This window comes from Musca autumnalis, unplaced genomic scaffold, assembly GCF_047663935.1.
Source record: "Musca autumnalis isolate F117 unplaced genomic scaffold, ASM4766393v1 scaffold_1, whole genome shotgun sequence".
Taxonomy (NCBI): domain Eukaryota; kingdom Metazoa; phylum Arthropoda; class Insecta; order Diptera; family Muscidae; genus Musca; species Musca autumnalis.
In genome coordinates, this window is record NW_027411644.1 from 145154355 (window position 1) to 145168025 (window position 13671).

At 33.7% G+C, this 13671-nt stretch overlaps 2 protein-coding genes across 2 annotated transcripts; both read left to right on the forward strand.

The window, feature by feature from the left end:
* The first annotated feature begins 684 nt into the window (after window positions 1-684).
* On the forward strand, window positions 685-2039 carry LOC141390867 (glycerol-3-phosphate phosphatase-like). The gene has a single exon (XM_073963808.1). The coding sequence runs from the start codon at window positions 837-839 to the stop codon at window positions 1758-1760; it is 924 nt and encodes a 307-aa protein (XP_073819909.1). The 5' UTR covers window positions 685-836; the 3' UTR covers window positions 1761-2039.
* A 345-nt stretch (window positions 2040-2384) lies between these two features.
* On the forward strand, window positions 2385-3379 carry LOC141390868 (lysophospholipase-like protein 1). The gene is made up of 2 exons (XM_073963809.1): window positions 2385-2595; window positions 2649-3379. The coding sequence occupies exons 1-2, from the start codon at window positions 2505-2507 to the stop codon at window positions 3290-3292; spliced, it is 735 nt and encodes a 244-aa protein (XP_073819910.1). The 5' UTR covers window positions 2385-2504; the 3' UTR covers window positions 3293-3379.
* Window positions 3380-13671: the final 10292 nt, after the last annotated feature.

A 13671-nucleotide genomic window follows, 5' to 3' on the forward strand; every position in this document is an offset into this window, starting at 1 on the left:
CATAGAGAATGTCGAATGGGTGAAAGAAATGGCAGCTCATATGACATTGATAGATGGTGTAAACAGCCCTTAAGCAACAAGTGGGTTTGTTTACAACACCAATTATGAGCATTTTATAAAAATCGCGAAAAATGAATGAAGGACCAATGTTTCTCCGCATAATCAAGTTGTGGATATGATAAAATTTTTGTTTCAATGATAACCTGACGAATTATTTCCATACAAATGTTCCAAAAATAATTTTAAAAATCATTGAATTCGATTGTTTTTAAAATTGTTTGACATATTATTCAAACACCACACACACATACACAGTTTGTGTATATTGTTTTGAAGTTTTAGGAATACTCGAATGAAAAAATTTAAATTGACATAAAGCTTTGGCTAACCTTTCTTATTAAACCATGGCTTCAAACATATTCCGTGTCGGCGAAAACAAATTTTTCGCCTTTGTTTATGAATTTTGACATTTCAAATCTTTGTTTTTGTTTGAATTCGCTTGAGAGAGGACCTGTATAATTGGGCCATGCCATGGCCCAATTAAAAAGGTCCTCTCTCAAAAACAAATGATTTTGATTTGAGCTGCCAAAATTCATACTGTCATTTGAATTCGCTGTGAGGTAGAGAAATGTCAAACTGCAGAGGAAAAGGTAGATGTATATCGAAAAAAGGAAACAAATCAGTTAGGTTTTTTATTTCCCGGAAAAATTGTACCAAAGAACCCCTTCTATAAGACCCCTTATTAATATATAATAAAACGATTAGTTATTCATTGTCTTATGACCTTCTAGTGTATTAATGTCAGCATTGTATTAAACAACAAATATCAGGGAAAAATGTTTAAAAAAAGTGCTACAAAACTTTTGGAAATCGAAGAAGACAAGGTGAAAGAATGGCTAGATTCGTTTGATGCAGTTCTAACAGATTGTGATGGTGTCCTCTGGGTCTATGGAGATGTTATACCCGGTTCGGTAGAAGTTATGAACCGCTTTAAAGAACTGGGTAAAAAGATTTTCTTCTGCACAAATAACTCAACGAAAACACGCAAAGAATTGTTAACCAAATCCCATAATATGGGATATAATATCACCGAAGATGAAGTGATCTCAACAGCAAATTCTCTGGCTGCCTATCTGAAAGCACGTAATTTCAATAAGAAAGCTTATGTTATAGGCTCAGAGGGGATTACCAAAGAATTGGATGCCGTGGGTATTGAACACAACAAAGTGGGACCTGAAAATATGCCCGGTTCATTATTGAACTATTTATCAAATCACTTTGAACTGGAGGATAACATTGGTGCTGTGCTGGTTGGATTTGATGAGTATTTTTCTTTTCCAAAAATGACAAAGGCGGCATCATATCTCAGCCGGCCAGATTGTTTGTTTATCGCCACAAATACAGATGAACGTTTTCCCATGCCAAATATGGTTGTTCCGGGAACGGGCAGCTTTGTTCGGGCCATAGAAACATGCGCCGAGCGTAAGGCTACTGTTATAGGCAAGCCAAATGTTGCAATGTGTGAACATCTTATCAAAAATGGCACCATAGTGCCGGAAAGAACTCTCATGATTGGTGATAGATGTAATACTGACATTCTATTGGGTTACAATTGCGGCTTTCAAACACTGCTGGTGGGTAGTGGCATACATCAGTTGAATGATGTTGATTCGTGGAAAGCATCAAATGATCCGGAATTACAAAAACTTATACCAGATGTGTATTTACCCAAACTAGGAGATTTACTAGCCTACATGTGAAAAATATATACAAACTATGTGTATATACCTCATCTTTAGCCAATAGACCCATCTATCTCTTTCATAATAATTTATCTTCTTTTTTTACACAATTATCTTTTAAGCATCATGACAACATATTCTGTAATGCCTAGTTATTGGTTTGGATTAAAAAGTTATCCAAACCATTTGAAGCTTTTATTAATTTGTAGTTTTTGTGTTTGTTACAATGAGATAAAAAATAAAGGTTACTTCAAATTTTGAAAACACAAAAAAAAAAAAAAAAAAAAAAAAAAAAAAAAAAAATGAACTTTATGTTGTACACGTAAAATGTCAACATTTGTTGTGTTTTGTATTAGAATTTAATTTACAATAACTTATTTTGGCAGCTAAAGATCGATCAGTTGGTATTTTCTGTTACGCCAAACAAAAATAACTGCGTCAACAACTTTTTCTCGGAAAATGTTATGTATGCATCTACCTTAATTAACAATAAAGAAATTCGCCTAAAAAATATTCCGTGTCGGCGAAAACAAATTTTTCGCCTTTGTTTATGAATTTTAACATTTCAAATCTTTGTTATTGTTTGAATTCGCTTAAGAGAGGACCTGTATAATTGGGCCATGAACGAGATGAACGAAAGGAACTATATAAACGAACGAATCGGATATCGTTCCAATCGTTTCTGTTTCGGAATAGTATCATTGAACTACGTACGTACATAGTTCGTCGTTCCGGTACTACACAACGCAAAATTCAATATAAATGAAATCGAATATAATGAATTTAATTCGAAATCAAATAAGCCATACTGGACGCTTTCATAGTGCATCGGTGATATTTCTTCATGGGTCTGGTAAAATTACATACATTATTAAAAAATCTGATAAATAACAGATTAATTTTTAGGAGACAATGGAACAAATTTAATGGAATGGATTAATTTTTTATTGGGACGTAATATGACTTTTGATCACATTAAAATCATATATCCAACTGCCCCGTTACAGCCTTATACTCCGAACGGAGGTCAATTATCAAATGTGTGGTTTGATCGTGATTCGATATCAATAAATGCTCCAGAAAACCGTTGTAGTGTGGAAGAAATTTATTGTCCTATTAATAAGATTATTGAGGAAGAAGTTGGAAATGGAATTCCTTTGAATCGCATTATAGTTGGAGGATTTTCGATGGGAGGGGCATTAGCCTTACATACAGGATATCATATAAACACGGAGTTAGCTGGAATATTTGCGTGCTCGTCGTTTTTGAATTATGACTCTGTTGTGTACGATTCCCTTTCAAGACACAATGATAAGACTCATTTACCGGAATTACTTATGTTTCATGGAGACAGAGATCCATTAGTTCCAATGGAGTGGGGCCAGACAACTTTCAATAAATTAACCGAACTTGGCGTAAAAGGCACATTCACAACGTTGTCAAACACTTTTCACGAACTAAAAAAACGAGAATTACTTGACCTAAACAGATGGATACTATCAAAACTCCCTTCACTTGAAAATAATGCTGATGAAGATTCAAAATGCTGACGGCCATAACATTGCTTTCCGATATGTCGATGCCTTACTTCCTCAACCTCGTATCTTAAAAATACAACTTTTCAAGAGAGACAAAAAGTGATTTATCTTTTGATACATCGGTGTTTGGGTAAAAGTGTAAAAGGCAATTATTGGGGAATTAAGTACATCTATGCATATTAGTAGGAATAATATACTAATCTTTTATAGTTTAATCCGGATATGCCGGCGGGCAAACTAATGGAACAATTTTCCAAAATATCGTTATTATGAGAAAAAAATATTTTATATCTTGGATTTTAAGGTCGTACTACATGTAGTACACTCGTCATATACAGTTAGTCAATTAAAGTGCTGCAAAAGATGAATTTTTGATTGCTCGAGTTGGAGTATTCCCCCTTTGGCTCAAGTTCATTTATCACCCTCTATTACAGAGAGTAATGTTTTTTCAAAACGAACTGACAGTGTTGCAAAATTTTACTAATCGCTACCAATATCATGATTTCATCCCGGCGAAGGGAATTATCAATTGGCTTCTCAGTTTTTAAAATGATGCCTTTTTAGCGAAAAACCGAACTCTAAGTGTCTAGTATTCTCAAATGAATGATAATCACACTCACTCCCTTCGCCGGGATGAAATCATGATATTGGTAGCGATCAGTAAAATTTTGCAACACAGTCTCTGCAGAGGCCATCAGCTAATACAATTTATAATAATTAAAGTATTGAAGGGTGTGAACAATTATATTATTGATTTTGTATTAGATATAAAACTGCAAATAGTCTTGATGTTGTCAGTGCTGGGATTTTTAAGCATTTCCATGCCGTTGTTGTTGAGAATACATTGCTGCATTGGTACGAGGCAGGTACACGATTCTAAAATGTGTTGGACGGAGTTTATGTTGTCGCATTTTAAACATTTGTTGCCTATATTTTTATTTTAAAGATGTTGATGTGTGGTGATAGTATGCCCCATTCGTAGACGGGAAAATATCCGAATTTGTTTCTTGTCGACTTTAGTGGGATATACTGGTGGCTTAATTTGGCTATAGTGATAATATTGATAAGTGCATTTATTCATCCAAAAATGTTGAGCAAGCTTTGTAGAAATGCATTTCTTATTTATTTATGCTCATATAAAAACCTAGCCCAAAGGGCCATGATCGGTTCCAAAAACCACATTTACTAGTCTCATAAACTTAAATTTAACAATGTTTTGATTCTTAAAAACAATAAATCTAACAAATGAATATAATGTAAAAGCAAAAGTCTTAAATCAGCCATGCAATTATAGTTCGATAACGAATTAACCTAAGAAACCATGAATTTTATATTACGCTGCTATTAAAATGCTCATACAGCATGCTTGTTCCTCTCCGATCTGGAGAATGTAAAAAGGTCTAATACAGTATTATATGTTCCGATAGACTTTTCGTATTAAAATCTGTTGCAAATATTTCGAATACAAAATGGAAATCCATAAATAAAATACGAAATTGCCTAAGGCCATGTTTATATTATAGCCTTTTGCAGGGTTAACCTTCTTTATGAGGATTTGTTTGACGTATATGTAATGGAATTGACATTTAAAACCCAGTGGGTTTGTTAAATCCGGTTATATATAAACGTACTATAATATCCCACAAGAACTCTATAAAGCTATTTTGGATACCTGGACCTGTTGGAATAAATGGAAATGCAGCTTCAGCCACCGAATATGCCTGCATGGTACCTTTACTAAATAATTCTTTAATTGAGAGTCTGGATCTTAATAAGTAATAATAAGTAGATTGCATCGTTTCTTCAAATTGTCTACCTCAATTTGTTTTTTCTTACATATTTGTTTGGAAGGAAGCAATATGTATGTTGTAAAAATTGTGTTTCTGGTACAGTAATTTCTGGTTACCTGCATTATTCATAGCTGCCTTTTGGCGTTACCTGACCAAAAATCTGTTTATAGGCAACTATTCTCTAGATTTCGTTCAATATATGTTTATGCATCAAAATTTTGGTGATTTTACTTTAATTTGGTTGTAAAATTTACATATATCTGCACAAGAAAAAATTTTAATTTTTTTGCGAACTTAAAACAAGGATACAATTCAACCACTCTGATTTTGTACTGATAAGAAGTGTGCAAAACAAATACAACACAAGAAAAGGTAATGAATTGTAAAAAATTGTAACGTTTTCTCTCCCGAACTTGAAATGCCTCTCACTTTATTATTTCAACATTGCTTATAGCTGCACATCATATGCACGTAAGTAATATTGAAGATATCGGCCTTGTTGGGCAGGTAAGCGAATTTAATGGGCCGATTCCGTACAGCGAGGCGAGTCATGTCGCGTCGTCTATCGTCTCTGCGACAAAATTTAAAAAATGCACTACGTACAGCGATAAAAAATAATCGTCGATAACAAGTTATTTTTATTTTATTTGTTGTCGCCGGAAAATGAACATTACGGCGACAAAATTTGACGTCGTCGTGCGACTTTTGCCATACGTAATGGAAAAATTGCAACTGGCAACGCGACACGACTCGCCTCGCTGTACGGAATCGGCCCATAAGCTTCCTGCATTTTGGGGATTGCTGCACAAGAAGTCGTGCAATTTTTGATTGCGCAGGTAAGCAAAAAATACTGTACTTTGCCAGTGAGTAGTGGTGTACCTCAGGGTGTTGTTTGTGATGTATGTTAATGATTTGCTGAGTTGTGTTAATAGTAAGAGTTGTATGTCGTTTGCATTTGCAGATGATGTACAGCTTTTGTTCAAGGGAGAATATAACTCTATTCCTTTACGTGCAAGAATCTTCAAGTTTTACCACTTTTTACTCGAAAAGCGTTCCTTTACTTCAGACACCATACAATTCATATGGGAGCATTTTACAATTTTTACTACTTTTGTCGGTTTTACCATTTTCAAAAGTAAAGGAACAGACCATATGTGTTTTTGGATGTTTTGCAGTCATCCATTGATTTTAATGTTAATATGTTAGTAAATTGGTTGTCTTGCAATGTTCTTCGGCTACAACCAGGAAGATTCAATAAATGTTTCCATTTATAGTACGTTTATAAATGTTGTAAGCTCCATGAAATGTCTTGGTTTGTTTCTTGATAGTTCTTTAGTGTTTGATGTGCACGTTAATTCTTTAGTGTCCAAGGTATACTTAATACTTAAACTTCTGTTTAATAAAGTTATGCGCTATGCTTTTCATGTTAGATGTCGTGATCATATTTCTCCGTATGTTAAAGAGTTCCTTGGTTGCACATTCAATGTTATTCTTCTATAAGGTATATAAAATGCCATGATGAAATAATGTGGCGTAAAATGACCAGATGATTGGTTTCAATCTGTCAAATTTTTTGTTATTGTGAATAAATTGTATGAAAACGTAAACAAACGTTTTGACATATTGAAGAATTTTTGGCAAAAACAGAGTTGTATTTGTGCTACTTACGTGACCTGTTAAATAGATCTTGATAAAATGCAGACACCTTCTACTGTATTAGACCTTTTTACATTCTCCAGATCGGAGAGGAACAAGCATGCTGTATGAGCATTTTAATAGCAGCGTAATATAAAATTCATGGTTTCTTAGGTTAATTCGTTATCGAACTATAATTGCATGGCTGATTTAAGACTTTTGCTTTTACATTATATTCATTTGTTAGATTTATTGTTTTTAAGAATCAAAACATTGTTAAATTTAAGTTTATGAGACTAGTAAATGTGGTTTTTGGAACCGATCATGGCCCTTTGGGCTAGGTTTTTATATGAGCATAAATAAATAAGAAATGCATTTCTTATTTATTTATGCTCATATAAAAACCTAGCCCAAAGGGCCATGATCGGTTCCAAAAACCACATTTACTAGTCTCATAAACTTAAATTTAACAATGTTTTGATTCTTAAAAACAATAAATCTAACAAATGAATATAATGTAAAAGCAAAAGTCTTAAATCAGCCATGCAATTATAGTTCGATAACGAATTAACCTAAGAAACCATGAATTTTATATTACGCTGCTATTAAAATGCTCATACAGCATGCTTGTTCCTCTCCGATCTGGAGAATGTAAAAAGGTCTAATACAGTAGAAGGTGTCTGCATTTTATCAAGATCTATTTAACAGGTCACGTAAGTAGCACAAATACAACTCTGTTTTTGCCAAAAATTCTTCAATATGTCAAAACGTTTGTTTACGTTTTCATACAATTTATTCACAATAACAAAAAATTTGACAGATTGAAACCAATCATCTGGTCATTTTACGCCACATTATTTCATCATGGCATTTTATATACCTTATAGAAGAATAACATTGAATGTGCAACCAAGGAACTCTTTAACATACGGAGAAATATGATCACGACATCTAACATGAAAAGCATAGCGCATAACTTTATTAAACAGAAGTTTAAGTATTAAGTATACCTTGGACACTAAAGAATTAACGTGCACATCAAACACTAAAGAACTATCAAGAAACAAACCAAGACATTTCATGGAGCTTACAACATTTATAAACGTACTATAAATGGAAACATTTATTGAATCTTCCTGGTTGTAGCCGAAGAACATTGCAAGACAACCAATTTACTAACATATTAACATTAAAATCAATGGATGACTGCAAAACATCCAAAAACACATATGGTCTGTTCCTTTACTTTTGAAAATGGTAAAACCGACAAAAGTAGTAAAAATTGTAAAATGCTCCCATATGAATTGTATGGTGTCTGAAGTAAAGGAACGCTTTTCGAGTAAAAAGTGGTAAAACTTGAAGATTCTTGCACGTAAAGGAATAGAGTTATATTCTCCCTTGAACAAAAGCTGTACATCATCTACAAATGCAAACGACATACAACTCTTACTATTAACACAACTCAGCAAATCATTAACATACATCACAAACAACACCCTGAGGTACACCACTACTCACTGGCAAAGTACAGTATTTTTTGCTTACCTGCGCAATCAAAAATTGCACGACTTCTTGTGCAGCAATCCCCAAAATGCAGGAAGCTTATGGGCCGATTCCGTACAGCGAGGCGAGTCGTGTCGCGTTGCCAGTTGCAATTTTTCCATTACGTATGGCAAAAGTCGCACGACGACGTCAAATTTTGTCGCCGTAATGTTCATTTTCCGGCGACAACAAATAAAATAAAAATAACTTGTTATCGACGATTATTTTTTATCGCTGTACGTAGTGCATTTTTTAAATTTTGTCGCAGAGACGATAGACGACGCGACATGACTCGCCTCGCTGTACGGAATCGGCCCATTAAATTCGCTTACCTGCCCAACAAGGCCGATATCTTCAATATTACTTACGTGCATATGATGTGCAGCTATAAGCAATGTTGAAATAATAAAGTGAGAGGCATTTCAAGTTCGGGAGAGAAAACGTTACAATTTTTTACAATTCATTACCTTTTCTTGTGTTGTATTTGTTTTGCACACTTCTTATCAGTACAAAATCAGAGTGGTTGAATTGTATCCTTGTTTTAAGTTCGCAAAAAAATTAAAATTTTTTCTTGTGCAGATATATGTAAATTTTACAACCAAATTAAAGTAAAATCACCAAAATTTTGATGCATAAACATATATTGAACGAAATCTAGAGAATAGTTGCCTATAAACAGATTTTTGGTCAGGTAACGCCAAAAGGCAGCTATGAATAATGCAGGTAACCAGAAATTACTGTACCAGAAACACAATTTTTACAACATACATATTGCTTCCTTCCAAACAAATATGTAAGAAAAAACAAATTGAGGTAGACAATTTGAAGAAACGATGCAATCTACTTATTATTACTTATTAAGATCCAGACTCTCAATTAAAGAATTATTTAGTAAAGGTACCATGCAGGCATATTCGGTGGCTGAAGCTGCATTTCCATTTATTCCAACAGGTCCAGGTATCCAAAATAGCTTTATAGAGTTCTTGTGGGATATTATAGTACGTTTATATATAACCGGATTTAACAAACCCACTGGGTTTTAAATGTCAATTCCATTACATATACGTCAAACAAATCCTCATAAAGAAGGTTAACCCTGCAAAAGGCTATAATATAAACATGGCCTTAGGCAATTTCGTATTTTATTTATGGATTTCCATTTTGTATTCGAAATATTTGCAACAGATTTTAATACGAAAAGTCTATCGGAACATATAATAGTTGGTAAGTTTGGCTATGTTTATTTCCAGCAATATGCCAGCGGCTTCAGCACTAAAAATAAAGATGTTATTTAATTTTTGTGCAGCCCAGAACTAAACCACGGTCGTCGATGACAGCGTATGCTGTGTTGCTTTGGTCCTTCGAAGCATCTGTGTAAAGTATCTTCCAATCTGCATGATAGCTAAACAAAATTATAAAAATGTTGCGAATACACATCATTGGGTGCATTCTTTTTTTAATTGGAGAGGGAAGTATCGCAGGTTTTATCCAGGAACATCCAAACGGGATGAACATTTTCGTACTTCATGAGTTTTTCCTGGGAATGTATGATATTAAGTCTGTCTGGTTACTTTCCCAGCATGGCACAATCATACAGGTACCCGCATCAGCTCAGCTGATGTACTGTGAGCTGTCAAAAAAGTTGTTGTAATTGAAAACACAAAATTAAACAAAAATTTAAAAGAAAAATTGTGCATTTTTGACGGTTTTTTGTAATAATGTGTTTATTAACAACTGCCTAACAAAGTTTTGTTGAAAAATTGTGTGAATCGCTTTCAGCCCAATCATGAATGAAAATTCCGTGCGGAATTTCTCTATTCTCTCCTATCACAAACAAAAAATCCGCACGGAAAAACATTCCGATGGAGAAAAAGTAGGTATCATGAACGCTCTCAAACATGTGTTTTCCTCCAAAAAAATCTCCCTTGCAAAACTGAAGGGAGATTACAAAAAAAGTTGGTATTTCCCAAAAATGTTGTAAAAAACATGCAAAATAAACAGTTTTGTTGGGTTTTTATACTAAACTCTTCAATTCGCGGTTGGAAATTTATTAAAAAATTAACATATTTCACAAAATAACATTAGTTTGCAAACTCGGTCACTCTCAACTTTTTGTACCGATCAACGAAGGATGCCAGAATTTTGCACATACAAAACACCGCTTCGTTATTGTTGAAAAACACTGGATAAATGCATATGTATTTTCAATTATTTTTATTTCAAAATTCATATTTTTTCAAGTTTTGCCATCTTTTTTATTAAAAAACACTCCTTTTTGATACATTCATGATAGTGGCAGTTCGATAGCACAATGCACTGTTTCCTTGGAATTTTACAATCTTATCATGGTAGAACAAGAAAAGGTAGCAGCAATACCCAGCTGACTGAACTGGGTTGTAGTGTTAGCAGAGTACGTAAAAATACTTTAAATAAAATTTCCAATCGTTTCGTTTCGTATTTTCCATAGGAACAATACAAAACGAAACATAACCCTCGTTGGCCGAGCTCGCTGTTTAGTTTCGTTTTGTTTACATTCGTGAGTACGAACAAAACGAAAAGCGAAAAGTACTCAACTCCACAACAACAGATAGAAAACTAAATAGTACTTAACACATGTGAATAAATCAAAAACGTTTGGTGGTTGATAAAATTCACTGTGGTATGCTGATGCTAACTTATAGGCATGGCACAATCATACAGGTACCCGCGTCAGCCCAGCTGATGTACTGTGAGCTGTCAAAAAAGTTGTTGTAATTGGAAACACAAAATTAAAAAAACAAAAATTTAAAAGAAAAACTGTGAATTTTTGAAGGAATTTTGTTATAATATGTTTATTAATAACTGCCTAACAAAATTTTGTTGAAAAAAATGTGTGAATCGCTTTATTTTTGGAAAACATTTTTGACATTTCACAGTACTGAACTCGTTTTTGTTGTAGTTGTTTGCTGATGCATCTACCTGGTAATTGTGCCATGCTTATAGGGTTGTTAAGCAATCACATGTGTGTGTGTGTCTGAGTGTGTCATTGACCATAACGCACGGCAAACGTTTTCCAAAAATACTTGTCGTTTCGGTGGTGAATGAAACAACTTGGCAAAGCATAGCCGAAGTTACATTTCACCAATCGTACGGTTTCCATCTTTTTACGTTGAAAAGTTTGTGTTTTTGTTTTGGTTGTGAGAATGAAACGATTCAGAGAAGCTGAAAAGTTTGTGGCGTTGTGTGATTGGTACGGGAATCGTTTTGTTTCTTTCCGTTCATTGAGTGTTAGAGCCAAATTTCATATGACATTTTATACATTCATTTCTATTTCGAAGTACATTAGGGACATATATTTTTTGAGAAAAAAAAAATATATCATTCGGAAAAAACCATTTCCCAGAAAGACTTCTTCATATCAATGATATGTAACCTCCTCCAAGTTCGAACGATAAGCCGCGCAGTAAATCACCGCTTGTAGAGGCGATACAACGTTTGTTAATATGTGAGGTATTTTGTTAAAATTTAAAAAAAAATAAAGCCCTAATTAACCTGTGCTTCTTTGATTTCTAAAACAAAACATTGAAACAGCTTCTCCTTTTTCTATAAATTTCCAGCGACCCCAAACTTTTCTGCAAGAATTCTACTTTCTGCGAGAATTTATGCATTTAGTGGAATGATGTGGAACCATAAAAATTGAAAATGTAACGAATTTTCATTCATGTTTTCCAAAATATTCAACAAATTTGAAAAATTATTAGTTTTTTAAATTCCAATAATTTATAGACATTTCCTTGTTTTGTTTACAAATACAACTGGCAGTAACGTTACCAACAAAAACAAATTCCTTTGTGGTTGTTGTTCGAGTTGTATTTGTTGTAGTATTAACTTTACCTTGTATTTGTTCTACCATGCAATCTTATTTGATGATTTTCATAACAAGTAACATATTCTGAATCAAATAAAGTGTAATTTATTTGATTAAATTTGTTTATTTTGTCTAAAAACACAAAAACTTAACAATTTCTCTTTGTTTTCACAACAATTAGGGCACACAAGGTATGAAAACGACCCTTCAGTGCTGCCAAATTCAATGATTATTTTTCCTTAATTATTCATGATAGGAGGAATGTTCTCTCGAGAAAAAACTATTCCGCGAGAACTGCATTCCGCAAGTATATTCATGATTGGGCTGATTATTTTTGGAAAACATTTTTGTCATTTCACAGTACTGAACTCGTTTTTGTTGTAGTTGTTGGCTGATGCATCTACCTGGTAATTGTGTCATGTTTCCCAGCAAGAATTGTCCAGCAAGAACTTTCTCAGAGAGTAAGCGGTTTTTTTTTCTCTTTTGCTAGAAAATTATAAAAAGTAAACAGCCACCTTCCCAGCAAAAACCAGCAAGCAATCAGCTGGCTTGCCAAAACAACAATTTTTCCGCCAATAAAGGAAGCAAACACGTTGTATTTTATTAAAAATAAAAAAGAAAATGAAACAAAAAGTATTTTTGCACTTTACAAATTTGTTCTCCATAAAACAATACAATTAGACTATATTATTTCCACAATAAAATTGTTTTTAATTTTCACAAACATAAATCAACAAAAAACTAAGAACAGATGATTGACTGTTTTCAGGAAGAAGAAGAAGAATTGCAAGTGCTTGCTAGAAGAAATTTGTCCAGCAAGAATTTGCAAACTCTCAGTGAAAGAACTGTCAAAATGTCTCTCTCGAATCGTTCTCTTTTGCTGGTTTTTTCTGTTAACAGACGACTTCCAGCAACAATTGGTACAAGTTGTTACACATTTTAGGGTAACCAGACATACCTATTATGTTTTAAGCACTCGTAGATCACGGAGTTTCCGGTTTTCTTTTTGCTAACAATGCCTTCGAAACATCTTCGTCTATAACAGATGAATTGAAGGAAAGGATTTTGTTTTAAGCACTCGTAGATCACGGAGTTTTCGGTTTTCTTTTTGCTAACAATGCCTTCGAAACATCTTCGTCTATAACAGATGAATTGAAGTGCCTCTGTCTTCCAGACAAGGATGTCCCGATTCAATTTAAATCAGTAAATAAAAAGTATGAAAATATGAATGTTGCTATGAATTGTGTACCACGTCGTATGAACGGGTTAATTCGTGTACGCTATTATGAGAGCGAACAACGTGATTCAAATGCTGGTATGTACATGGCATAATATCATATAATATCAATAGACAAAACTATCTATCGATATTGAATTTTTAGAAAACAATCGATGTTTTCGTAGTGCCATCGATTTTCTTCCAGCTCTAATTCGAAACTGCCAAAGGCGACCTGTGCATCCCTATCTAAACAACCAACCCACTACTGGATTCCGTAACTCACTACCGATGGAATTAACGACAAATGTCGATAGTTAGCGATATTTGTCGGTAAGTGCTATTCTGTATACAAATTCTA

Excerpts from the sequence above, each read along its gene's own strand:
- LOC141390867 (XM_073963808.1), top strand. The coding sequence starts at position 837 with ATGTTTAAAAAAAGTGCTACAAAACTTTTGGAAATCGAAGAAGACAAG.
- LOC141390868 (XM_073963809.1), top strand. The coding sequence starts at position 2,505 with ATGAAATCGAATATAATGAATTTAATTCGAAATCAAATAAGCCATACT. Across the intron at positions 2,596-2,648 it reads GATATTTCTTCATGGGTCTG|GAGACAATGGAACAAATTTA; the intron begins GTAAAATTACAT and ends ATTAATTTTTAG.